Source organism: Palaemon carinicauda, chromosome 20 (genome assembly GCF_036898095.1).
Source record: "Palaemon carinicauda isolate YSFRI2023 chromosome 20, ASM3689809v2, whole genome shotgun sequence".
NCBI lineage: Eukaryota > Metazoa > Arthropoda > Malacostraca > Decapoda > Palaemonidae > Palaemon > Palaemon carinicauda.
Genome location: NC_090744.1, coordinates 42,422,645 through 42,449,169, shown reverse-complemented (window position 1 = coordinate 42,449,169; position 26,525 = coordinate 42,422,645). Strand labels below are relative to the sequence as shown.

General features: G+C 43.8%; 1 protein-coding gene across 2 annotated transcripts in view; it reads left to right on the top strand.

The window, feature by feature from the left end:
* LOC137660304 (pre-mRNA-splicing factor SPF27-like) overlaps positions 1-26,525 on the top strand; it is a 75,272-nt gene that overhangs the window by 24,745 nt on the left and 24,002 nt on the right. For both annotated transcript variants that reach the window (XM_068395099.1, XM_068395098.1), the window contains exon 3: positions 24,388-24,480. In XM_068395099.1, coding sequence (XP_068251200.1) covers positions 24,388-24,480 — 93 coding nt within the window. The remainder of the gene's footprint in view (positions 1-24,387; positions 24,481-26,525) is intronic.

Below are 26,525 nucleotides of genomic sequence, written 5' to 3'. Positions count from 1 at the left end.
CATTACATATGATATATAATTCAGCACAGAAAGAAATAAAACACGAAAAGAGAATGTGATCATACGATAATTCAGTACGTAGTAAAATTAAATCGAACATGAAACGCAAATCAGATGCAGTCATACCATATTAGAATGGTGTGTACTGTAATGGATGTGCTTCTTTTCCATGAATCTTTTGTATGTATACGTACGTAGTACAGTACTGCATCCAATAATATTCTTTGTTGCAAAAATCACATTTCGAATAAGTACTGTAAGCGTACGAGAGAGAGAGAGAGAGAGAGAGAGAGAGAGAGAGAGAGAGAGAGAGAGAGAGAGAGAGAGAGAGAGGCGTAAAATAGCGTACGTACGTAAATTTTTATTATTATTGTTATTATTATTATTATTGTTGTTGTTGTTAATAAAATTATTATTGTTATTATTATTAATCATTATTATTATTATTATTACTGTACAGTATTATTATCATTATTTATTATTATTACGGTATTGTACTTAATCTACGTACGTTCAGTGTGCGCGGGACATCTTCTATGAGTAACCAACGCACCATAGTACTGTATAAGACGGGTTGTGATTGGTTCAAGCGCTGATAGATGACGAATCAAAACTCAAGTTTTGTTATCTAGCCTGTGATTGGTGTTTTGCCCGCATCTCCAACCCGCAGCATCAGAGTTCTCGCGGGACTGATCGTTCACTTTCTCTTTCCGCGTATTGCTGAGTAGACGTTCTTAAGTTTGTGAAGTTGAATCTGTGCTGTGTGCGACTGTTTTAAGTTGAACTTTTTGTTGAACTTTCTGTTACAATGGCTCCCAAGCGTTCTGCTTCTAGTAAGGCTGGTAGTGAGCCTAAACGCCACCGAAGAATGATGACGATAGCTGAGAAGGTTACGCTTCTCGACATGTTAAAAGATGGTAGAAGTTACGCGGCCGCCGGCCGCCATTTTGGCATCAACGAATCCACCGTTCGCTACATCAGGAAGGACGAGGCGAACATTAGAAAGACTGCTGCAATCACCTTTAGCAGATCAGCGAAGCGAGTCGTTACAACGCGTAATAAAACGATCGTACGCATGGAAGGTGCTTTAGCTGTGTGGATTGCCGACTGTCGGAAGAAGAACATAGCGTTGGATACGAACACCATCCGAACAAAGGCTTTGAGCTTGTATGAGAATTTTGCGGCAAAGGAACCTCATGACGACGATGGCGACCATGCTGAAGAAGATGATGATGTAGATGATCCTCAACCAGGGACCTCCACTGATTCCCAGCGTCAGAAACAACGTTTTTCCGCCAGCAAAGGATGGTTCGCGAAGTTTCAGAAACGCTTCGCCCTGAAAAGCGTTTCCCTGCATGGGGAGTCTGCTTCCGCTGACACTGCCGCTGCTGAAACTTACGTGAACCAGACTTTCAAGAACATTATCGCTGAAGGTGGATACAAGCCGGAACAAGTGTTTAATATGGATGAAACCGGCTTGTTTTGGAAGAGAATGCCGTCGCGAACTTTCCTGTTCAAAGAGGAAGCCAAAGCCTCTGGCTTTAAGGCATTCAAGGATCGCGTTACCCTCGTGATGTGTGGCAATGCTGCTGGATTTTTGTTAAAGCCGGGGCTTATTTATAAGTCGAAAAATCCTCGCGCTTTGAAAAACAAAAATAAGAATCTCCTTCCCGTGTACTGGATGCATAATCAAAAGGCATGGATTACGAAGATGCTGACCTCCAACTGGTTCCACCAGTGTTTCATCCCGCAAGTCCATGAATATCTCTTAGAGAAGGGCTTGCCATTCAAGATCCTTCTCCTTATGGATAACGCTGGTGGACACGCAACTGACCTGTCGCGTGAGGGCGTTCAGGTTGAGTTCCTGCCACCCAACACCACGTCATTAATTCAACCAATGGACCAGGGGGTTATCAGGGCGTTCAAGGCCCTCTACACGAAGAATACCTTGGCGGACCTCGTTGCGTGTGTGGATGCTGCCCAAGATGACGAGGATGAAGACTTCAACTTGAAGGCGTACTGGCGGCAGTACACCATAGCCACGTGCCTGCAGAATATTCAAAAGGCACTTCAAGAGATGAAACCTGCAACCGTAAATGCGAGCTGGAAGAAGCTGTGGCCCGATATTGTTTACGACGACAAGGGATTTACTCCGTCGGAAATCCAACACTGCAATACGGAAATCTGTGCAGTTGGCTGCCATAATTGGGGGTGACGGGTTTGGCGACATGACGACTGAAGACGTCGACGAGTTGTTGGACTGCCATTCCCAGCCCCTAACTGACGCAGATCTCGAAGACCTGACGAAATCGGCAAGTGAGGAAGAGAGTGAGGGTACCCAGGAAGAGACCCAAGAAAATGTAGAAGAAACGGGCTTAACATTAGAACGGCTCGCCAAGTTCTGCAACCATATGAAGGAGGCGAAAGAAATGTTGCAAGAGTGGGACGAGGATATGGTTCGCGCGATGCAATTCTGCAACAAGGTCGATGACATCACGACTCCCTACAGGATGCTCTTGGATCGAAAAAAGAAGCAGCGGCAACAACTTCCGATCACAATGTTTTTTCAGCCTCGCAAAAAAGAGCCAGTTCCTCCTGCTAGTACGCCTTCGGAAGAAATTGAAGAAGTTGAAGAGGTGTCCCAGGAAAAGACACCTCCGTCTGAAGAGACGTAAAATACTATCATTGACTGCACAGTAGAACACATCATCAGCTTCATCATCATCATTTCTACGGTGCAGCAAATTCATCGCCATCGTCATTCAAGTTTTTCTGGAACTTCTTTCGTGGTGAGTACAGTAACAATCTTTATTTTTTACTTTAACCTGTTTTATAGTTTAGTACTGTACGTACTGTATGCATTAAGTTAAAGGGAAGGTTTTAAAAGTCTACATGTTGTAACCTATCATATTTTTTTTGTTTAAAATTTACATTTACGTACGTAAAACAATCTCTCTCTCTCTCTCTCTCTCTCTCTCTCTCTCTCTCTCTCTCTCTCTCTCTCTCTCTCTCTCAAATTGTTTTCCTGCTTTGCTACGTACAAGTACTGTATAATTTATATTTGTAAGGTAACATATTTTGTAAATGCTTTGTACTGTAAATACTGTATGTACTGTATCATTATTTATCACTATCATCATGCGTGTTAAATGCCTTGTTTGTTCTGAGCGTGGTTGTTTACTGAGCGTACACGCCGTCGTTTCAGGCGGCGTCATAAAGAAAAAGATTTCATTTAGAAGTCCTAAGAAAAATACGTAAACTAAAACATTGGTAATAAAAAAATCAACATACAGTACTGTATAATCAATATAATCGATGCAAAAACTAACCATACGTACATATATGTGTACACTAAATGAGTTTGTTTCTTCATTATGATCAGAGATGAACGTAAACAAAACATTGGTTGCCATTTTTTATCGTGCTTTTTAGGTGTTTAGGAAACACATGATATAAAATCGCCTTTAATATTTGTGCCTGTTTTAGTTTAGGGTGCTGTAGTACATGCATTAAGTGTTCTGTACATTACAGGGTGTAAAGGGTGGTTTGTTAACAGTACTACGTACAAGGGAAGGTTTTAAAAGTCCGAATATACATGTTAAATAAATAGGTAAATATGCTGTCACTACTTCGCGGATTTTCACCTATCGCGCCCGCGTCTGGAACCTATCTACCGCGATAAACGAGGGTTCACTGTACATCACTCTGGATGCTCACAGCAACCTGGACGCATGCAGCAGTCTGGACGCATGCAGTCAGGTTTTTCTCCACAGCATGATAGACAAGCATTTGTCTCTCCTTCGCGTCATGCTGGACGCGCTTCTTACGCCTCCTCGCGTCAACAGCATGCTGGACACATGCAGCACGCGGCGACCTCACAGCAGCCTGGATGCATACAGCAATCTGGATGTATGCAGCAATCTGGACGTATGCAGCAATCTGGACATATGCAGCAATCAGGACGCATGCAGTCAGGACTTGTCACCGCAGCATGATGGACAGGTTGTTGTCTCTCCTTCGCGACTTTCTGGACGCGCAGCGAACGCTTCCTCGCTTCACGCTGTTAACATACAGCATGCAGGACGCACGCGAGCAAGACTTTACCTCGCAGCATGCAGGTCATGATGTTGAAGATTCCTTACAGCATGACGGACTTATGCTGGAAGCACTTGAACCTGACTCTCCTTCAAGACATGCGGGACGCAAGCGTGACGCTTCCTCGCAAATGGATAGTATCCTGCACGATGTTTTTTCACAACAGGATGACATTTTTATGGAAGACGATAACCGACAGGATGACGCGATTTTGTCTCCTACCCATTCGACTCAGGGGATCGATATTCCCTTAGCCAAAGTTTTAGAGAAGGAATCCCAGGAAACGCTGCCAGCAGCTAACCTTAAGAAGTTACTGACAGTTCTTACATCGCTATACCCAGAGGACTTTTCTCAGCCTATGCCTCAGAGCCCGCCCTCTCAGTTTTTGAAGGGCAGACCCTGAAAACCATCCGCCTTTAAGAAGATGGTTCTTGCTAGATCGGTTAAGAGAGCTTTCTCTACTCTCAACCAATGGACGTCCAAGAAGAAAAATCTAGGGAAGGCTGCCTTTTCTTTTCCACCGACTAGACTGGCTTCCAGATCTAGCGTGTGGTATGAGACTGGGGAGGTTCTCGGTTTGGGAGTTCCTGCCTCCTCCCAGGGAGACTTCTCCAGACTTGTTGACGCCTCACGCAGGTCAGCCATGAGCAAGTCAAAGGTTATATGGCCCACTTCCGAGATGGACCATCTACTGAAAGAGATTTTTTGAACAATAGAAGTCTTCAGCCTTATGGATTGGACTCTAGGAGCTCTCACAGAGGCCACAGTTCCTAAGAACGAGGTTCAAATGCATCTGATTGCTTGTCTGGATAAGGCCGTGAGGGATGGCTTGTCGAACTTTCCGCCCTTTTAACTGCAGGAGTTCTTAAAAAGAGGGCTATGCTATGTTCCTTCTTATCCACTGGTTTGACCCTTGCTCAGAGATCAGAACTTTTATTTGCTCCTTTGGGTAATCATCTCTTCCCTCCAGACTTAGTGAAAGACTTGTCTGCAGCTCTGGCACAACAGGCTACGCAAGATCTTATCTCCAGGACTGCTAAGAAAGTCCTCCCGGCTAGTTTTCTTGCAAGGAAGCAGAAGGAAGCTCCTCCCACTCCCAGCCCTTTCGTGGGAGAGCCCCTTCAAGGGGGACCCAAAGAATTGCTGCTGGAGGTCAAGCCTGCAGATTCCCAAGAAAGCAAACCAAATTAAAAAAGTGAGACATGCAACCTTCAGACACTAGTGGGAGCCAGGCTATCCCATTTTTGGCGAGAGTGGAGCCAAAGGAGGCCGGACTCCTGGACAATCAATGTCCTCAAGGAAGGATACAAGATCCCCTTCCTGAGAATGCCTCCCATGTCATCGGAACCCTTATAGTTGACAACAACCTTCTCAGGGGACAAGGCAGCAGCTCTTCAGGAGCAAGTCACCCTTATGTTGTCAAAATCAGCCATAGAAGTGGTAGAGGACACCTCTTTGGGGGGTTTTTACAACAGACTTTTCCTAGTTCTGAAAAGCTGGGGGGGGGGTGGAGACCTGTTCTGGACGTCAGTCCCTTGAACAAGTTCGTCAGCAAAGTAAAATTTGCCATGGAAACGTCAGCGTCAGGTCTTGCAGGCACCAGACAGGGAAACTGGATGGTGTCATTGGATATGCAGGACACGTATTTCTATATCCCGATACACCCGAACCACAGTAAATTTCTAAGGTTCGTGTTCCTCAAGACCACTTATCAGTTCAAAGCACTCTGTTTTGGACTGAACATGGCTCCCTACGTTTTTACCCGAGTAGTAGCCAACGTGGCTCGCTGGCTTCACCTAAAGGGAGTAAGGATTTCTTTGTACCTGGACGACTGGCTACTCAGAGCAGAATCAAAGGAAAAGTGTCTGGAGGCTCTTCAAATAACAATGTCCTTAACGCAACAGTTGGGTCTGATGGTGAACCGGGCCAAATCTCAACTAACACCCTCACAGAATATCATTTATCTGGGGATGAGAATTCACTCAGCGGTTTTTCTGGCTTTTCCAGTCCCGAAACGGGTCCTAGATTGCCTAATAAAGGTATGACATTTCCTAGACCTAAGGTCCTGCTCGGTGAAAGATTGGATGAGTCTCCTGGGTACCCTCTCATCAATAGAGCAGTTTGTTTCCCTGGGAAGACTTCATCTACAGCCTCTTCAATTTCATCTGGCAAAGTTTTGGAAGAGAGGTCAAAGTCTGGAAAAGTGGATGCCGATCCCCTTGGGTGTCAGAATTCACTTGAGTTGGTGGGACGATACCAACAAACTCCAGGAAGGTCTCGAACTGTATCAGAGGAACCCAGACCTAGTGTTGTACTCCGACGCCTCAGACATGGGGTGGGGTGCAACACTAGGGAAGGGCGAGATTTCGGGTCTGTGGGTAGAGTCTCAGAGAATATGGCACATAGATATCAAAGAGTTAGTAGCCATTCACCTAGCCCTCATCCACTTTCAGGAGGAAGTCCGAGGAAGATTGGTTCAGATCAATGCAGACAACACCACTGCGTTGGCTTAAATAAAAAAGCAGGGAGGCACCCGTTCGGACTTTACGAGGCTGCGAGAGACGAGGTGTGCACCAGCCTTTGGATGTTGTGGGGTCAACCCTCGATAGACCTCTTCGCCACTCAAATGACGAAGAGGTTGCCGGTATTTTGCTCTCCAGTTCCAGACCAGGAAGCAGCCGCAATGGACGCTTTTTTTTTTCTAAACTGGGAGGGTCTAAACGTGTACGCTTTTCCTCCATTTAAAATCCTGGACAGTGTCCTGAGACAGTTCAGGGAATCACCCAATGCCCGCATGACCCTGATAGCTTCATCTTGGCCCATGAGACCTTGGGTTGCGGAGATGATGGAGTGGCTGGTAGATACCCCCAGATCACTACCAAATCGGAGCGATCTACTCAAACAGCCTCACTTAGAGAGGTACCATCAGAATCTCCTTGCTCTCAATCTGACTGCCCTTCGACTATCGAAAAGCTGGCAAGAGCGAAGGGCTTTTCAAGGGTGGCTGCTCGAGCTATCACCAGAGCTAGAAGGACATCCACTATTAGGGTTTACCAATCCAAGTGGGACATATTTAGAGTATGGTGCAGGAATAACAAATTTTCCTCTACCAGTACCTCTATAGCCATTATAGCAGATTTTCTGTTGTACCTGTGAACAAAAGAGAACCTGGCTGTGCCTAACATTAAGGGTTATCACAGCATGCTAGCCTCCGTCTTTCGTCATCGACAAATTGACGTGTCAGGTAACAAGGATCTCTCAGATCTCATTAGATCTTTTGAGACTACTAAGAGGAAAGATAATCCAACTCCCTCTTGGAACCTGGATGTAGTCCAGCCCTTTTTAACCTCAAGTAGGTTTGAACCCTTGGATAAAGCATCTTGGAAGGATCTTACCAAAAAGACTCTTTCCCTAGTGGCATTGGCCACAGCTGAAAGGGTAGGAGAGTTACAAGCCATCAGCAAGAAGGTAAGCTTTAATGGTAACGATGCAGTTTGCTCCCTTCAGCTGGGTTTTCTCGCAAAAAACGAGAATCCTTCTCGACCCTGGCCTAGATCTTTTACCATTCCAGGGCTATCTCACTTGGTTGGACGGGAGAAGTAGAGAGGCCTTTGTCCAGTAAGAGTTCTGAAATTTTATCTGCACACGTCCAAGAACCTGAGAGGTCAAACTGACAACCTCTGGTGCTCAGTTAAAAAACCCTCTTTGCCGTTATCAAAGAATGCCCTAGCTTTTTTCATCAAGGATTTGATAAGGGAAGCTCACCAGAATTGTGAGGAAAGAAGTTTCCTAATCCTTAAGGTGAAACCGCATGAGGTTAGAGCTGTTGCAACTTCTATGGCTTACAAGCACAATAAGTCGTTGAAGTCAATTCTGGAGGCTACTTTCTGGCGAAGTAAATCAATCTTCGCAGATTGTTATCTCAAAGATGTCCAGACCCAGTATGAGGATTGCTGTTCCCTGGGTCCTTACGTTACCTCCGGCGTCGTAGTTGGAGAAGGGTCTACTGCCTCTTCCCCATAACCTTTTTTTTATATATATCCTTGCCTTTTTCTTGTATTTGTGTTCACAGGTTGTCTGTGAAGGTTGTTGCAGCCTTCCAGTCTGGGATGCAAGTCAAGTTTAGTTTTTTTATGGTGTGTGTTTTTAATTTTGGAGTAGGTGGTCAGAATCAGTATCCATGGCTATGCCAGGTTAGCAAGGGTGGAGGTCTAGTCACGTTAAGGTCGAGGACCTTGTGGCAGCCCCACAGAGACTTATACAGTCCCCTGGGTGGATCGCTGAGTCTCTTAAGAATGCAGGCGAAATGAAGCAAGATAACTTTGAAGCCAGCTTCCTTATCAGGTGAGAACTAGATTATTGGTACTACTAATTGTAGCCATTAATGATTATACGAATTCCCAATGGGATGAGGTTTTCTACCCACCACCACTTGTGTCAATCAGCTATATATATGTAACTACCAGGGAACTTACATATTTAAAAATGGAATTTTTTATTATAAAATTAATTTTTAAACATACTTACCTGTTAGAAACATATATAAAAGGGCCCTCCCTCCTCCCCTCTGTAAACAGGGGCATGGAATTTCTGAGGAATGTCGGGAATAATTTTGGTAACCTATGAGAGATGGCACTCATGTATGACCACCTACTGTCATGGCGGCGATTTCCGCGAAATTCAAATTTCTGCTGTGTGCGCGACGGAAGTGGAATTTAAGCTATATATATGTAACTACCAGGTAAGTATATTTAAAAATTAATTTTATAATAAAAATTCCATTTTGATTGAGTCTGTTCATGATCATAGCAAGTGCAAAGTTAATGTTAATGGAGTCTTATCAAGTGAGTTTCCAGTGATCAGCGGAGTACTCCAAGGGAATGTGTTGTCACCCATGTTGTTTATCCTCCTCATGGTTTTTGTAATGCTTAGAACAGTCAGAGATGGTGGAGAAGGATTGGACTGGATTGGTGACCTAGAGTATGCAGATGATGCTGTCCTTGTTAGTAGAACACCACAGGATTTGCAATGCTTGCTTACCAGAATGCATGAAACATCACACAAGGTTGGGCTGAAGATAAATAGAAAAAATACAGAGATGATGAGAACGGAGTATGCAATGGAAGATGAAATATCATTGGAAGGAGAAAGGTAATGGGGTTGAATCATTTAAGTATTTAGGAACTATGATCTCCAATACAGGGTCTTTAGAATTAGAGTTTAGTGAAAGATTGAAAAAAGCAAATCAGACAATGGCTAGGTTAAGTAAAATTTGGAAATCAAATTGCCTGAAATTACCGTACATATAGAAATCAGACTATATATCAGTTTAATGAGATTGGTGTTACTGTATGGACAGGAGTCATGGTATGACAATGAAGCAATCTCCAATAGATTTAGTAGATTTGAGAGCGAGGCCCTCGGAATTATATTGTGAGTTAAATGACAGGACAGGATTAGGAATGAAACCAAGAGAGATTACTTGAGTGCCATATGTGGATGAGATCATGATGAAGGGTAGTTGGAGATAGGTTGGGCATGCTCTTCGCACTCCCCATGAGAAATTAGTTCACCAAACGTTCAGTTGGGCTCCACAAGGCACTAGAAGAGTTGGAAGACCCAGGCCTACATGCCTGAGGACTATGAAGCGTGAAGTAGTAGATGATGAATGGAGAAATATTAAATTAAAAGCTCAAGATGGCGACGACTGGAGAAATCTAACCAAGGCCCTTTGTGTCAATAGGCATAGGAGGTGATGATGATGGTGATTATATAATTGTTTCCATATTGCTTGAAATATACATTGGTAATATTTTTAATCCTGTGTTGAACAAAAATTTCAAAATTGTTTCTTTTCAATATTTAACTTAGCCGGTGATTATAATAGCTGCAACTCTGTCGCTCGACAGAAAACTCTAAGGTAAAACTCGCCAGCGATCGCTACACAGGTTGCGGGTGTGCCCAACAGCGCCATCTGACGTCCAGATACCCAGTACTCAATGTAAACAAAGACTCAATTTTCTCTCTGTCGTGCTACCGACAAGACGTACTTACTCGCTGTTGCTAAACTGCATTTGTTTTCACAAGTAATTGGTGAAGTACATTATTCTAGTTTTGAGCTTTCGCTGTGCAGGCTTTCTCTTCACAAATCCTTGAACTCTTTTTGATTACGGATTCTTTGTTGATGACTTTTTGATAGTTTTTTAATTCCCCTTTGACCAATTCAAAATGGCTGACCCTTCACATGTCCCAAAATTTAGGAAGTGCAATGCTAGGGACTGTTCAAGGCGTCTTCCGAAGGCTTCTATCGACCCTCACACTGTTTGTTCCAATTGTCGGGATAAAACCTGTCAATTGGAAGATCGATGTGAGGAGTGCGTTGGGCTTTCGGAATTCAATTTTATCGAATTCCAAAAGTATACACGTAGGCTAGAGAGAGATAGAGTTAGGAGAAGTTCCTCTCGTTCTATTGAAATTTCCTCTCCTCATGCCCCACAACCTATTCCTTCCCCTGTAGTGGTTGCTCCTAATCCCCCTTCTGGCACTCAGGAACCTTCGATGGCTGATATGATGCGTGCCATCCAAGCTCTGGGTGAGAGAGTTGAGTCCCTGGCTAGTGACCGTAATCAGCTCATGGCGGATGTGAAGGAGCTGAAGTGTAGAAGTGCAGTGGGAAGTGTTAAAGTGAGTGATAGTGTTGTGGATAGTGTTGCGCTTGAGGGTTCGTCTGTTCGTGCCTGTCGTCCTCCTAGTCCGGGACCTCTTGCAAGCTCCCAAGTCCAGGGGAGAAGCAATGTCGTACGACAAATGGGTTCGAGAGGCTTTAATCAGCGAACAGACGTTCCCTCCGTGGTATCGGGCGTATCTACCCAAGATCGCCCCTGCCTAACAAAGACGAGAGAGCCCATTTATACCTCGTCTTCGGAAGGTGTTTCTCGCAAGAAACCATGGACCAAGGTCTCACGACCGTTAAAGCGCAAGTCGGTCCCTTCCGCACAAGTCCAACGGCCCAGCTGTAGCCACTGGGTCAGTTCGGACTCGCTGCAGTCATCCGATGACTGCTCACCTCCTAAGAGAGGCAAAGCGGTACCGCTTCAGACAGTTACACCGTCTGTCGCCGCACCTGCTCCTGTAGACCCTAAGTGGTCTTTACTGCAAGACATGCAGTCTCAACTAACGTCGCTTATGCAGGACTTTCGTGCGGAGAAGGTTGCTGCCGCACCAGCTAGTGCAGCTCCTTGCCTACAACCACCCACACGATCGGTTGTGCGTCCTGGGGACGCTGAGGTAACCTTCTCATGCACTCCAGTTGAGAGAGTTCCGCCACCCATGCGTTCCAGTGTGATCTGCCAGCCACATGTTGACGTTCAGTGACGCACGGAAGTATCCGTTGACGTTCGTGAGGTTCAACAACCGTCAGAGTTGTTTTGTTTTGACGCGGTGCGTCAACCTCCGCAACCCAGTGTGGTTGCCACTGCTCACCCACATCAGTCCAGACAGTCTGGAGTAGACGCTGTGCGTCCCCGCGCTGCTATGGTTGTTGCCAGCTCACAGACTGGGCAGCAGTTCCATGACGTTGCGTCCGGCTCAGTCACGCATGCACCCGTGCGACCGGACTCAGCTAACCAGCCGTTACCCACTCCGTTGCCGTTCCCTCATCAGTTCTCGGATGAGGGACTTTCTGATGATGATGGTGCTGCACACGTAGATGAACTGCATTCAGAACTGGACGAGCCTAAGTCTACGCAACCCTCTTTGGACTTTAGGAAAGTTTTGGCCCTGTTCAAAGAGATGTTTCCGGACCAGTTTGTGTCTGTGGCTCCGCGTTCTCCTCCGTCAGAGTTTGTGTTAGGCATGCCGTCAACCACTCCTGCCTTTACTAGACTCGTCCTCGCACGCTCGTCCAAGAGAGCTTTGCGGGTGATAGGAGAATGGCTGCAGTCCAAAAAGAGTTTAGGGAAGACAGCTTTTACGTTTCCCCCTGCTAGACTCTCTTCTAGATCGAGCGTCTGGTATGCCACGGGAGAAGTTCTCGGCTTGGGAGTTCCTGCCTCTGCCCAGGGCGACTTCTCAAGTCTTGTAGACTCTCCCCGCCGCCTTGCCATGAGACGCTCAAAGATATGTTGGTCATCTTCGGACCTGGACCACCTTTTGAAAGGTATCTTTAGAGCCTTCGAAGTTTTTAACTTCTTAGACTGGTGTCTAGGAGCTCTAAGCAGAAAGATCTCTCCGACAGAGAAGGAGACTTCCTTGCTCATTATGTCCTGCATGGACAAGGCCGTACGTGATGGGTCTAATGAGCTTGCTGCATCTTTTGTGTCCGGAGTCCTTAAGAAGCGTGAAAACCTATGCTCATTCCTTTCAGCTGGAGTTACACCATGCCAGAGATCCGAACTTCTGTTTGCTCCTCTTTCCAAGTGCCTTTTTCCAGAGGACCTGATTAAGGAAATTGCCGCTTCTTTGATACAGAAGGATACTCACGATCTTGTTGCGTCCTCAGCTCGCAAAGCCACCCCTTTGCCTACCTTGTCAGCTAGACCAAGGATGGACACTCCAGCGTCCCGTTTTATTCCGCCCTTTCGTGGCAGAGCCTCCAGCAGAGGAGGTGCTCGTGCCGAAGGGAAACGTGGAAAGAAGAAAGGAACCAAGTCCTTTAAGGGCAGAGTCTGACTGCCAGCTTCTTCAGACAGCAGTGGGAGCCAGACTCAAGAACTTCTGGCAGACCTGGGAAAAGAGAGGCGCAGATGCACAATCTGTGAAGTTGCTCAGAGAGGGGTACAAGATCACGTTTGTACGAAAACCCCCTCTAGCAATGTCTCCCATCGATCTCTCTCTCAGGTACAGAGAGGAAGACAAGAGACGAGCATTGAAACAGGAAGTGTCTCTCTAACTAGAGAAGGGAGCGGTAGTCAAAGTCCCGGACCATCAAACCCCGGGATTCTACAACCGTCTCTTCTTGGTGTCAAAGAAGACAGGAGGGTGGAGGCCGGTGCTAGACGTCAGTGCGCTGAATGTCTTTGTCACAAAGCAGACGTTCTCCATGGAAACCACAAAGTCGGTTCTAGCAGCGGTCAGAAGGGAAGACTGGATGGTCTCGTTAGACCTAAGGGACGTCTACTTCCACGTCCCCATCCACCCGGACTCCCAACCTTTTCTGAGATTCGTTTTCGAAAAGGTTGTCTACCAGTTTCAAGCCCTGTGCTTTGGCCTAAGCACAGCTCCTCTTGTGTTTACGAGGCTGATGAGGAATGTAGCCAAATTCCTTCATTTAGCGGACATCCGAGCCTCCCTCTATTTGGACGACTGGCTTCTCAGAGCTTCCTCCAGTCGTCGCTGTCTGAAGGATCTAAAGTGGACTCTAGATCTGACCAAGGAATTGGGTCTCCTTGTCAATATGGAAAAGTCACAAGTGATCCCATCCCAAACTATTGTGTATTTAGGGATGGAGATTCACAGTCTAGCTTTTCGGGCTTTTCCGTCGGCCCCCAGAACAAGCCAAGCCCAGTTATGCATCCAGGACATGCTGAAGAAGGAACGATGTTCAGTCAGGAAGTGGATGAGTCTGATAGGGACGCTATCATCCCTGGAACAGTTTGTGTCAATAGGAAGACTACACCTCCGTCCTCTTCAATATCACCTAGCATTTCACTGGAAAAACGACAAGACGCTAGAAGCGGTCTCGATCCCCATTTCCGAGAAGATGAAGTCTTGCCTGATGTGGTGGAAGGACAGTATCAGCCTCAGAGAGGGTCTGCCCCTGGCTGTTCAGACTCCCAACCACGTTCTCTTCTCGGACGCATCGGACGTAGGCTGGGGCGCGACACTAGACGGTCGGGAATGCTCGGGAGTATGGAACTCGAGTCAAAAGACAATGCATATCAACTGCAAGGAGCTACTGGCAGTACATCTATCCTTGAAAAGCTTCAAGTCTCTCCTTCAAGGCAAAGTGGGGGAGGTGAACTCGGACAACACCACGGCTTTGGCGTACATCTCCAAGCAAGGAGGGACCCACTCACTGACATTGTACGAGATCGCAAGGGACCTGCTCACCTGGTCAGAAGGTCTAAACATATCGCTAGTAACGAGGTTCATCCAAGGCAACTTGAATGTCATGGCAGATTGTCTCAGTCGGAAGGGACAAGTCATTCCAACAGAATGGACCCTCCACAAGGATGTATGCAAGAGACTTTGGGCCACTTGGGGCCAGCCAACCATAGATCTCTTTGCAACCTCGATGACCAAGAGGCTCCCAATATATTGTTCACCAATCCCAGACCCAGCAGCAGTTCATATAGATGCCTTTCTCCTAGATTGGTCACATCTAGATCTATATGCATTCCCACCGTTCAAGATTGTCAACAAGGTACTGCAGAAGTTCGCCTCTCACGAAGGGACAAGGTTGACGCTAGTTGCTCCCCTCTGGCCCGCGAGAGAATGGTTCACCGAGGTACTTCGATGGCTAGTAGACGTTCCCAGAACTCTTCCTCTAAGGGTGGACCTTCTACGTCAGCCACACGTAAAGAAGGTACACCAAAGCCTCCACGCTCTTCGTCTGACTGCCTTCAGACTATCGAAAGACTCTCGAGAGCTAGAGGCTTTTCGAAGGAGGCAGCCAGGGCAATTGCTAGAGCAAGGAGAACATCCACCCTTAGAGTCTACCAATCGAAGTGGGAAGTCTTCCGAAACTGGTGCAAGTCAGTATCTGTATCCTCGACCAGTACCTCTGTAACTCAAATAGCTGACTTCCTCTTATACCTGAGGAAAGAACGATCTCTTTCAGCTCCCACTATCAAGGGTTACAGAAGCATGTTGCCATCAGTCTTCCGTCACAGAGGCTTAGATCTTTCCAACAACAAAGATCTACAGGACCTCCTTAAGTCTTTTGAGACCACGAAGGAGCGTCGTTTGGTTACACCTGGTTGGAATTTAGACGTGGTACTAAGATTCCTTATGTCAGACAGGTTCGAGCCGCTACAATCAGCCTCCCTGAAAGATCTCACCTTAAAGACTCTTTTCCTGGTATGCTTAGCCACAGCTAAAAGAGTCAGTGAGATTCATGCCTTCAGCAAGAACATCGGATTTTCGTCAGAAAAAGCTACATGTTCACTACAACTTGGTTTTCTAGCCAAAAACGAGCTGCCTTCTCGACCTTGGCCGAAATCGTTCGATATTCCAAGCTTATTGAATATGGTTGGCAATGAACTAGAAAGAGTCTTATGCCCTGTGAGAGCTCTTAAGTTCTATTTAAAACGAACTAAACCTTTACGAGGCCTGTCTGAAGCTTTATGGTGTTCAGTTAAGAAACCATCTTTGCCTATGTCAAAGAATTCTTTATCCTATTTTATCAGACTGTTAATACGAGAAGCTCATTCCCATCTGAGTGAGGAAGACCAAGCTTTGCTGAAGGTAAGGACACATGAAGTTAGAGCTGTCGCAACTTCCGTGGCCTTTAAACAAAATAGATCTCTGCGAAGTATAATGGACGCAACCTATTGGAGAAGCAAGTCAGTGTTCGCGTCTTTTTATCTTAAGGATGTCCAGTCTCTTTACGAGAACTGCTACACACTGGGACCATTCGTAGCAGCGAGTGCAGTAGTGGGTGAGGGCTCAACCACTACAATTCCCTAATTCCATAACCTTTTTAATCTTTCTCTTGAAATGTTTTTATTGTTGTTTTTTGGGTTGTCCGGAAGGCTAAGAAGCCTTTCGCATCCTGGTTGATTTGGCGGGTGGTCAAAGTCATTTCTTGAGAGCGCCTAGATTAGAGGTTTTGATGAGGTCCTGTGGTATGGGTTGCAACCCTTGATACTTCAGATCCTAGGGGTCGATCAGCATCCTAAGAGGATCGCGAGGCTCCGTAAGGAAGACGTACTTAAAAAGGCAGAGTAATTGTTCAAGTCGACTTCCTTACCAGGTACCTATTTATTTTGTTTTTGTTATTTTGATAACTTCTAAAATGAAATAAAAACTCTTAGCTCATAATAATGTAAACATATATTGCTGGTCTCTACCCACCCCCCTGGGTGTGAATCAGCTATTATAATCACCGGCTAAGTTAAATATTGAAAAATGTTATTTTGATAATAAAATAAATTTTTGAATATACTTACCCGGTGATTATAAATTAAAGGACCCTCCCTTCCTCCCCAATAGAGACGCAGTGGAACGAGGAGAAAATTGAGTCTTTGTTTACATTGAGTACTGGGTATCTGGACGACAGATGGCGCTGTTGGGCACACCCGCAACCTGTGTAGCGATCGCTGGCGAGTTTTACCTTAGAGTTTTCTGTCGAGCAACAGAGTTGCAGCTATTATAATCACCGGGTAAGTATATTCAAAAATTTATTTTATTATCAAAATAACATATTTATATAGTTTGAAGTGCAGTAATTGTTATTCCTTGAAATGATTATTGTTATATTTTGTTTCTTATGATTCTTATAGATATCATAGATTTTATATTTGTACATCATATGTTAGATTTATTTTGTTTGATAGAGCTTTCAATGTGGGGCAAAAATAAGTTTTTGTGATACGGGTTGTAGTTGCCAGTTAGGGAATTTCAAATAAATCCTCGGAAATTTATTGCATCAGGTTTGACATCGACTGTGCAGGCCTTTGCTCTGTTGCCCAATACTTCCAGGAAAACAAAGGGCACCTGTAGGACTAAGGAGGAAGCAGGCCGTTTAGTAACTGCTTCGACTTCCTGAGGATATTGTTCAGGTTTGGTCTTAAGCCCAGAGAGGGAGGGGAAACTTTGATACTACCCTTCAGAGCAAATTAAGTCCTCTCCCTGCCCAAGGGAGAAGAGAGGAGTCCAAGGACACAATAAACCCTTCAACTCCAGATTCATGGTCTGCCCTGGTGAAGGCGGAAAGCCTGGAAACTGAGTCAACCTTTATTGAGGTTTTATCTCATATCAGAAAATTTAACAAACTAGTGATGTTAACCAGAGATACTTTCAAGGGTAGGAAGACTTAAATTGATTGCCTTTTTGGTGCCCCTCATGGTTCAAGGCCTACCCATGAGTTACCCTGGTCTAAACTGGCCTTGGAAGCAATAGAGAGCGTAGATACTCATGTCTCCTAAGACCAACAACTTTTTCTGTTTGAGTTGCTCAAATAATATTCTACCTTCTGCACTCTCTCATCAGAGGAGATTTTTTATCAGAGGAAGCCATCAATACAGGGGACTTAGGTAGAAAAAATTGGAATAGGTTTGACAATTTTCTTGGTGTCCTGAGTCTGCCAATATGTAAATGAACTCCATGGCGAGCCTCCAGTCAACCTACTGATTAGATCACTTTAGTGGCTTGTATCGCATCTTCTCAGGGTCTGGCAAATCCCCAAAACAAGAATAGTTTCACAGACGAAGTTCTGTCAGGGGCAAAAGCAATCACTCTCTCAGCCAACTGGGTGCTCAATTGGAGGGACTTGGTAGTGGCTATATTTGTCAGGCAAGTGAGACATTTGGAGGTGTTGGCACTCTAAGATTCCTTAATTTGACCCAGCGCAGCCCTCTTCAAATCCAGGGAAGTTGGAGACATGGAAAATTGAAGGAAGACTAGTCAGGACCCCCTATTCCACTGAGGTGTCATCTTCATGGGTATTGGGACATCTAAATTGAACTCAAAAGCAACCTCAATCCCTTTTGAAGTCAGCCTAAAAGAAGTTATCCTCGACTACACGAGCTAAGTCTGCTCCTACCTCTTCTTCTTGAAGAGCCTCGTAATCATTCACCTTTCTGTTCCTGCTCTAGCCAGGCCAGAAGAGGAAGGGTCAGCTGTTTCCTTCTGCAACTGCTACAAGTGGTGGGCATGCTGTCAAGCTGGTGAGCAAGGCGATAGTATCACAGGCACAAGGATTGGATCCTTTGGGACAGATGTTGCCTCCCATTCATTGGCTCTCATCTTTCCCTCACTTGGATTCTGATGGTGTCCACACTGTACCTCTCAACTTGAGAAAAGGCCTTTGCCCTTCAGGCAGTAGTAAGGGAAATGCTTGAAAAAAGCTCACTGCAGAGTACTGGACAGTTCTCCAGGCTTTTACAGTCATCAGTTCCTAGTGGAGAAATCAACTGGGGCCAGGAGACCAGTCCTCAACCTCTCCCCTTTAAATGAGTTTGTGTTGTAGACCACGTTCAAGATAGAGGTGTTGAGCATCGTATGAGCTGCCATCAGGAGAAATTACCTCATGATGTCTCTCGACCTGAAATACACCTACTTTCAGTTACCAATCCATTGGTCATCCTCAAAGTTCCTCTGGTTGGTCATTGTTGGGAAGGTATTTCTGTTCAAGGTTATGTGTTTTAGACTATGTACCGCCCCTCAAGAGTTTACAGTCAGTAGTGTTCACACTCGTCTTTGCTTGGGCGTATGCCAGTGGCATATGTCTCCTTAGATAATTGGATAATTGAATGATTCTGTCCTCCTTGGGAAAGCTTCTTCAGTATTAGAACAAGCTCCTCTCCATTTGCCACAATCTGTGCATTGTGGTTAGTCGAGAAAAGGTCAGTCCTGTGCTTAAGCAGAAGACAGGGTACCTGAGAATGCTGATAGATACAACAGCATTCAGAGCCTTTTCCATCGGGGATCGCATCACTAGACTCAGGAAAGTAGTGCATCCTTTCCTTACTTAGGAACAGCGGTGATCTCGAAAGTGGTAACAGTTAATAGACATCTCGTTTCCTCGGAGAAGGACAAGAGAGTAGGGTTCCCCTGCTGTACAGGACCAGATAAGCAGCCCTTAAAGTAAGGAAAGTAAAGTATTCCCCACCCTTCCCCGCCCTCTTAAGACAGCGAAGGTTGTACGTGCCGGAGTCTTCTGCATCATTATCTTTTTAGGTTAACCTTTCAAGGTGTGTACTGGCAGTAAGTCTCGCCTTGGAGAAACTCACATCAGTAAGCACTGCCTCTCGGCTTCTGATTCGGCAGCTATGAAGTCTTGCTATAGCCTCCCTCCAATCAGTCTCACAGTTTAACCAGTGGTCAGGCTCTGTGATGTATTTCATAAATATTGTATGTATAACAGGGTTATCAACTCCTGACTCTTTGGAGAAGTACAGCAGACTCATGGTGTTTGGTGGAAAGGCAGTTACCTTTCTGGCCCAACAAACAGCTAACCAGTGGACCCTTTGAAGGTGGCTGTGCTAAGACTGTCTGCTACACCATCAGGATCAGATTGAAAAGCACAATTGGGATCTTCAGTTGCTTCTTCCTATAAGAAATGCACAGAGAGTGCTCTACCCTATCATGCTTTGCCTGGCCAATGCAGGAGGGCAGTAGAGGTAAGAAGGAAGGAAAGGGACATTGAAGTCTGTAGTCCCCTCCTCCAGCTGCCATATGGGGGGATGCCTGTCACACCATTTTGGTAGGTGACAGCAACATGGAGCAGAGCAGTAGATTATAGAGGTAATGTACTTAGGGACTGATGCCACTTACCCTTTGAAGATCTAACGTCCACTCACTTGCATTCTTATGGTGTTCCAGAGTGTGCCTCTAAAATTCCTGGAAGATCTAGCTTTGGCAGCAGAGGGGAAAGCTATGGAGGAGAAGAGTCTGCTCAATGTCATTCTCAAGGGCTGTCCTGAGTGCTACAGTTTGTTCTTGCCGGTGGAAAAATCTACCATGGGCTGGAGACTAGTCATCGACCTCTAGCCACGGAAAAAGTTGGTTCATGTAACTATGTTCAACATAGAAGACAATAAGTTGTACAGTGTGCCATTAGAAAGGAAGACTTATGCTTTAAATGGATCTGAAGGATGTTTATTTCCATATGCCTATCCTTCAGTCCTACAAAAGTACCTTCACTACATCCATGAGTAAGTAGTGTGCCAGTTCAAAGTCTTGGGCTTTGAACTGTCCACTGCTACCCCCAAGTGTTCAGGTTAGTTTTCGCTCTGGTCTAAGCTAGACCCCTTTTGAATGGAACACGTCCATTGAAGTACAGTATCTTAATTACTGGCGGGTCCTGGCCTCTTCCGAGAGGTAGTTGCTTCAGGTTCAAAATCGACTGCTCTTTTTTTGTTGTGATGGGAAATAGTGGAAAGTAGTCTCATGTCAATGCTGAGGATGAAGTACCGAGCCATACTGACATAGCAGTAGTTACAGTCTTTCCTTCACAAGATCGCTCAGTAAGGTAACGTAATCGTTCTTATTTAAGCCAGAACTCCCGACTCGGTTGTGGCAATGTCTTCTGAGATATCTTTCTTTTGAGAAACTCTTTCCTCAACCAGCGATCGTCTCAGTAATGTCTGAAGGGTCACTGGTTGGCAGCCACCACTCTCTGTTCCTACCTTAGCCCAGAGGAGCAGGAGGTATGGGACAATCTTTCCCAGTGGTTGAACAATGAAAAGTCTCACAAGGTTGGTTTCATTCAACTCTCCCAAATGCACCCAAGGAGTGTTTGGACGCACACCTTAGGGATCAAGTCACTTCATGTGTGTGGTCCCAGAGGAAAGTTTCGCTTATCAAGCTGTTGAAAATGCAATCAGCAATCCTAGCACTGCAAGCTTTTTAACAGAGTTTGATGGGGGCACTCAGTAGTGCAGATGAACAACAACACTGATGTACTGTTGTAGCATACATCATAAAGCAAGGTGGGACTATCTCTTGCAGTCTTTGCCAGTTGATGAAGCAGATGCCTATCTGGTCAGTGGACAATGTTGTAAAGCTGTCAGCGAGATTCCTTCCAGGCAAGAGGAATGTATTGGTAGACCCTCTCAGTTGCCAGGGGCATGTTGTAGATTAAAAGGGGCTCCACCAGCCGGGTGTGGCAGGAAGGTTCCTTAATTTCTGGGGACTACCGCTAGGTAATAGGTTGGCTTAGGCACCAGCCACGTATTGAGTGACTACCGCTAAAGAATTATTGAGTCTGTTGACTGGCAAGGTAGTACTATGATGAATCCCTCTCTAGTTCTGGGTAAATTTTTCCTTTGCCTACCTGTCTAGCCTATTCTTTTCACATTCTCTTCTGTCCTTATATACCTGACAACACCAAGATAACAAAATTCTTCTACACTCAAGGGGTTAACTACTGCACTTTAACTTTTCAGTGACTTACTTTCCACTTGGTAAGGGTTGAAGAAACTCTTCTAATAGGACACTAAAATCTACCATTATTTTTTACTATTATCATTATTACTAGCCTAGCTACAACCCTGTTTGGAAAAGCAAGATGCTGTAAGCCCAAGGGCTCCAATAGGGAAAAATAGCCCAGTGAGGAAAGGAAATAAATAAATGATGAGAACAGATAAACAATAAATCATTCTAAAACGAGTAACAAAGTCAAAACAGATATTTCATGTATAAACTATAAAAATACTTATGTCAGCCTGTTCAACATAAAAACATTTGCTGCAACTTTGAACTTTTGAAGTTCTACTGATTCAACTACCCGATTAGGAAGATCATTCCACAACTTGGACACAGCTGGAATAAAACTTCTAGAATACTGTGTAGTATTAAGCCTCATGATGGAGAAGGCCTGGCTATTAAAATTAACTGCCTGCCTAGTATTACGAATAGGATACAATTGTCCAGGGAGATCTGAATGTAAAGAATGGTCAAAATTATGAAAAATCTTATGCAACATGCATAATGAACTAATTGAACGACGGTGCCAAAGATTAATATCTAGATCAGGAATAAGAAATTTAATAGACCATAAGTTTCTGTTCTCAAATCTTGGGTAATGTCATAACCACTATACCATGGTCTTCCACTGTCCTGGGTTAGAGTTTTCTTGCTTGTGGGTACACCCAGACACACTATTCCATCTGTTTAATTATTTCCTTTCCTCACTGAGCTATTTTCCCTGTTGGAGTCCTTAAGCTTAAAGCATCCTGCTTTTCCAACTAGGGTTGTAACTTACCTAGTAATAATGACAATAACAATAATAGTAGTAATAATGATAATAATTGATATCTTTGCAACATGGGTAAACATGAAATTCCCCATGTTCTGTTTCCCTATTCCAGATCCATGTGAAGTGTTTAAGGATCCTTCCAACTTCAGCAGAATGAAAAAGGTATCCAGATGTTAATCCCTTCCTTCATCATAGGGCTTTCGTCTGTGAATATGTGGTTAATTGTCTGTTCAAGACAGCCTCTTTAGATTTCAAAAGCCAATGTTTTGTGACCTTTAACAAAGTCCTCCTCTAGAGAGTAAAGGTGACCACAACCAGTTGAAACAATGAGTCAGGAAGGACTGTGACTTCTAGGCTACATTTGTTCTTATGTGTATGTACACCGTCCATTTTTTTGATAAATTCAACAGCCATTCCAACTCCTCAGAAGAATTCCTTATTTTAAAGGGCTCAATTTTATATATCTAAGAAAAATATAAATTGCCTTTAAATCTGTTATTTTCACAACGATACAAAGACATGGTCTGGAGGATGGAGAACTTTGCTTTAGTCTTATTTTCCAAAGGTTTAGCAATTTTATTGTACGAGTCTTCATCAAAGGACAATACTGCTGGTCATACACCGTAATTGGGCATGGAGGCTTTTGGTAAAATGCCTCTGTTTATGACTCATCAATGTAGCATCATGCTAACCTAGTGGATGTGTCCAGATGCTTTTTCTCAAAATCGCCTCTACATTATGCTTGGTCTTTGCAAACTCTTTGATTGGGATTTCCTCCTAAGTCCTTCTGTTCTTTCCTTTGTTACCCTTTTCAGTTTTTTTGGAAGGATGGCAAGAGGTAGTGATTTTTCATTATGCAGTTTAACACATAAACCCTTTTCATTTTTTTTCTTTATATGAAGTTCCTTGTAATTATCTTGGGATGGCAACGTAAGCAAGCATTTGTTACTTCTGAAAAAGACACTGCATCAAAGAAAATAGTTTAAACTTGTGTCAGACTCTGCTGTTTGGATTGTGTGATACCTTAACACATGACTTCTTTATGCTGGGAATTGTTTTGTTTCCTCTCCTATCATGCCAAGCTTTATTTTATGATTGACACTCTGTTAGTCAGGAGCTGTCTGGTATTTGTAGCTACTGTTTTCACTTATTAGGCCTTAACTTTACTTTATCCCAGTATCCGACAATTACAGACCTTTCTATTTCCTCCACTCACTGAATTTTGATAAAAAAATTATGACACCCTGTCCTTTAGAGTACTGTATTGGGTATATGTGCTAAACTTGGACCCATGGTTTATCTCAATTTGACCATTATTTATAGTTGACTGATTTGAGGGGTAAAGCTATAGCTGTAACTCATCTTTTATAGGTAGTAGGTTGGCCAGGGCACCAGCCACCCGTTGAAATACTACTGCTAGAGAGATATGGGGTCTTTTGACTGGCCAAACAGTACTACATTGCATCCTTCTCTCTGGTTACGGTTAATTTTCCTTTTGCCTACACACACACACCGAATAGTCTGGCCTATTCTTTACATATTCTCCTCTGTCTTCATACACCTGACAATACTGATTACCAAACAATTCTTCTAGGAGATGGACACTCCAAAATCAAACCATTGTTCTTTAGTCTTGGGTAGTGCCATAGCCTTTGTACCATGGTCTTCCACTGTCTTGGGTTAGAGTTCTCTTGCTTGAGGGTACACTCAGGCACACTATTCTATCTTATTTCTCTTCCTCTTGTTTTGTTGAAGAATTTATAGTTTATATAGGAGCTATTTATTTTAATATTACTCTTTTTAAATACTTTATTTTTCCTTGTTTCCTTTCTTCACCGGGCTATTTTCCCTGTTGGAGCCCCTGGGTTATAGCATCTTGCTTTTCCAACTAGGGCTGTAGCTTAGGAAGTAATAACTAATAATGATCCAAAATTCATGTGTTTTTAAGTCAAACCATTCAAGTTTTTATAAAAAGAAAATAGATTTTTTTAATGTAAGTCTATGATTTTTTACAGTTCTCTTTATAATTGTTTCACTCTTCTCCTAACCCCTTTTGTTTCTAACTGCCATAATTTTTTACTGCACAAAAATAGTGTTGCTCTTGAATGACTGGACTACGTTCATGATTAACATACGTTCACATGCACGGGGCTGCCAGTCAGGCCGCAGCTGATATTTCCAATAATCAGAAGGAACTGTCTAGAATTCAAGGAAACACCAGTTTGTATTAATTGAAATTATTGGTTTGTATAGCATTGAGATTTTTTTTTTTTTCTTTTTTTTTTTTATTATGAAATTGCCTGCTAACAAAATTCTTGTTAATTTTATCATAGAATATCATAAATTATGGATTAAAATTAAGTAAATACAATGTTGTATCCCTCCATTTTTAGTGGTTTCAGTATCCTAATGTTTATTTGTATTTGTAGGCAATTGCTATGGTTGAAGATGAGAAAAAGAGATACCGCCCTACAAAAAATTATCTTGAACACCTTCAGCCCCTAAATTTGTCTGCATTTGAGGTAAGAGAACTTGAGTGCTTTAGAAATATTTTTGTATACAGTACTTTTAAGTTGTGGTAATAATTTTTTTCAGTCAATATTACTGTATATTACATCTGGTTTTTCAATATTAATCTTACCCGATGATCATGTAGCTGTCAACTCTGTTGCCCGACAGAAATCTACGGTCGGGATACGCCAGCGATCGCTATACAGGTGGGGGTGTACACAACAGCGCCATCTGTGAGCAGGTACTCAAGTACTTCTTGTCAACAAGAACTCAATTTTTCCTCTGTCGTGCCACCGGCTAGACCTACTTGGATACGCTGTTGATTCTGGAGTTATTGTTCACGATTTGGTGATGTATTTGCTCTAGAGTTTAGCCTTCGCTATTCAGGAAGCTTTATCATTAGCTTAGCAAGCTTTTGGAATTAATTTGATTTAGTTATGGTGACGAAGAGAGTATGGACTCTCTTTCACTTTTAAATGGCCGACCCTTCCCTTAGACGGAAGTGTTGGTGTCGAAGAGAGTTTAGACTCTCTTTCTTAATTTTGCTTAACAAAGTTATAGATTTATTTTATATCTCTCCGCCTTTTATAGGCCTCTTCGATTAACTTCCATTTATTATAAACTTATAAAAATTAATTTTTATGTTTGTTTATATGCGACCTTTCCTAATAATAGGCGGTCATTACTTGGAACCGAAGTTAATTAACATTGAGCCCGTCATATCGTTTTTTCCTGTTAAGAATTTATGCTATTTTAATTTTAATGTTTTTGAAAGAATTTCTTTGATAGTCTCGTACTGTTTTCAAAGTTGAACTAACGTTTTGTTTTGTCTCCGCAGTTGTTGACGTTCAGAACGTTCAACTTGCGCTCTATCGTTACGATAGAGAGAGAGAGTTTTTCACGGTTTCACGTTGCAGTAAGAGTAAACCGATTCTAGCGTTTTGTTCATTCTTTCTTAACTTAAATGGTTTTAATTCTAATAAAGGAACTTTTTATTTGGGAAACCTTTCAGTTTTTTTCCTTTAACAAATAATATGTTTTAACGATTTATATTATTGGGCTCATCTCTCAGGTTCTAAGTCAAGAGAGAGAGAGAGAGAGATAGAGACGGAGGGAGAGAGAGGAGGATAAACATTTCGTTCAAGCGGGTAACGTTGTTCTCGTTTTTTGCTCTTCTCCCTAGTCGCTATAGGGGAAGAAGGTAAAACGTTTCTAGAGTTTTATTCTTCTTCCCAGGCTTTATGCGGTGAGAGATTTTAAACGTAGTTTATTTGATCTAGTGTTTAGTCTCTTTTTCAGCCACTGAATTCTTTATCTTTCATTATGTTTTTCTGTTTCATTGTGATACTGTTTTCGCAATTACTACCTTTTAATGAAGGATAGGATTGCGTGTTTCAGGTACAAACCACTTAAAGTTTCGAGTTCAGTGAAATAAGTGCTAACAGAAAATCACAAGTGATAAAGTGATATGCGCAAAGTGTTAGTGTTGCGTTCGAGGGTTCGTCTGTTCGTGCCAGTTGTTCACCTAGTCCGATACCTCTTACAAGCTCCCAAGCCCAGGGGAGAAGTAATGTCGAAGGACTTATGGGTTCCACAGGCCTTGATCAACGAACAGACGTTTCCCTCCGTGGTTTCGGGTGTATCTACACACGTTGCCGACGTGATCACCCCACCCACACAAAGACGAGAGAGCCCATTTATTCCTCGTCTGCGGAAGAGGTTTCTCGCAGAAACCATGGACCAAATCTTGCAGCTTTTAAGTGCAAGTCGGTCCCTTCCGCGCAAGTCCAACGGCCTAGGTGTAGCCACTGGGTCAGTTCGGACTTGCTGCAGTACGACAACTGCACACCTCCCAGAGAGGCAAGGTGGTACCGCAACAGGCAGTAACTCCGTCTGTTGCCGCACCAGCTGTTTTAGACCCTCAGTCACAACGGACAGTAGCTCCGTTTGTTGTTGTCTTTCATAGACCCTAGTGGTCCATGCTGCAGACTATACAGTCTCAGCTTGCTCCTTCATACAGGAGTATCATGCTGGAAGGTTGACAATGCAGCCTGTT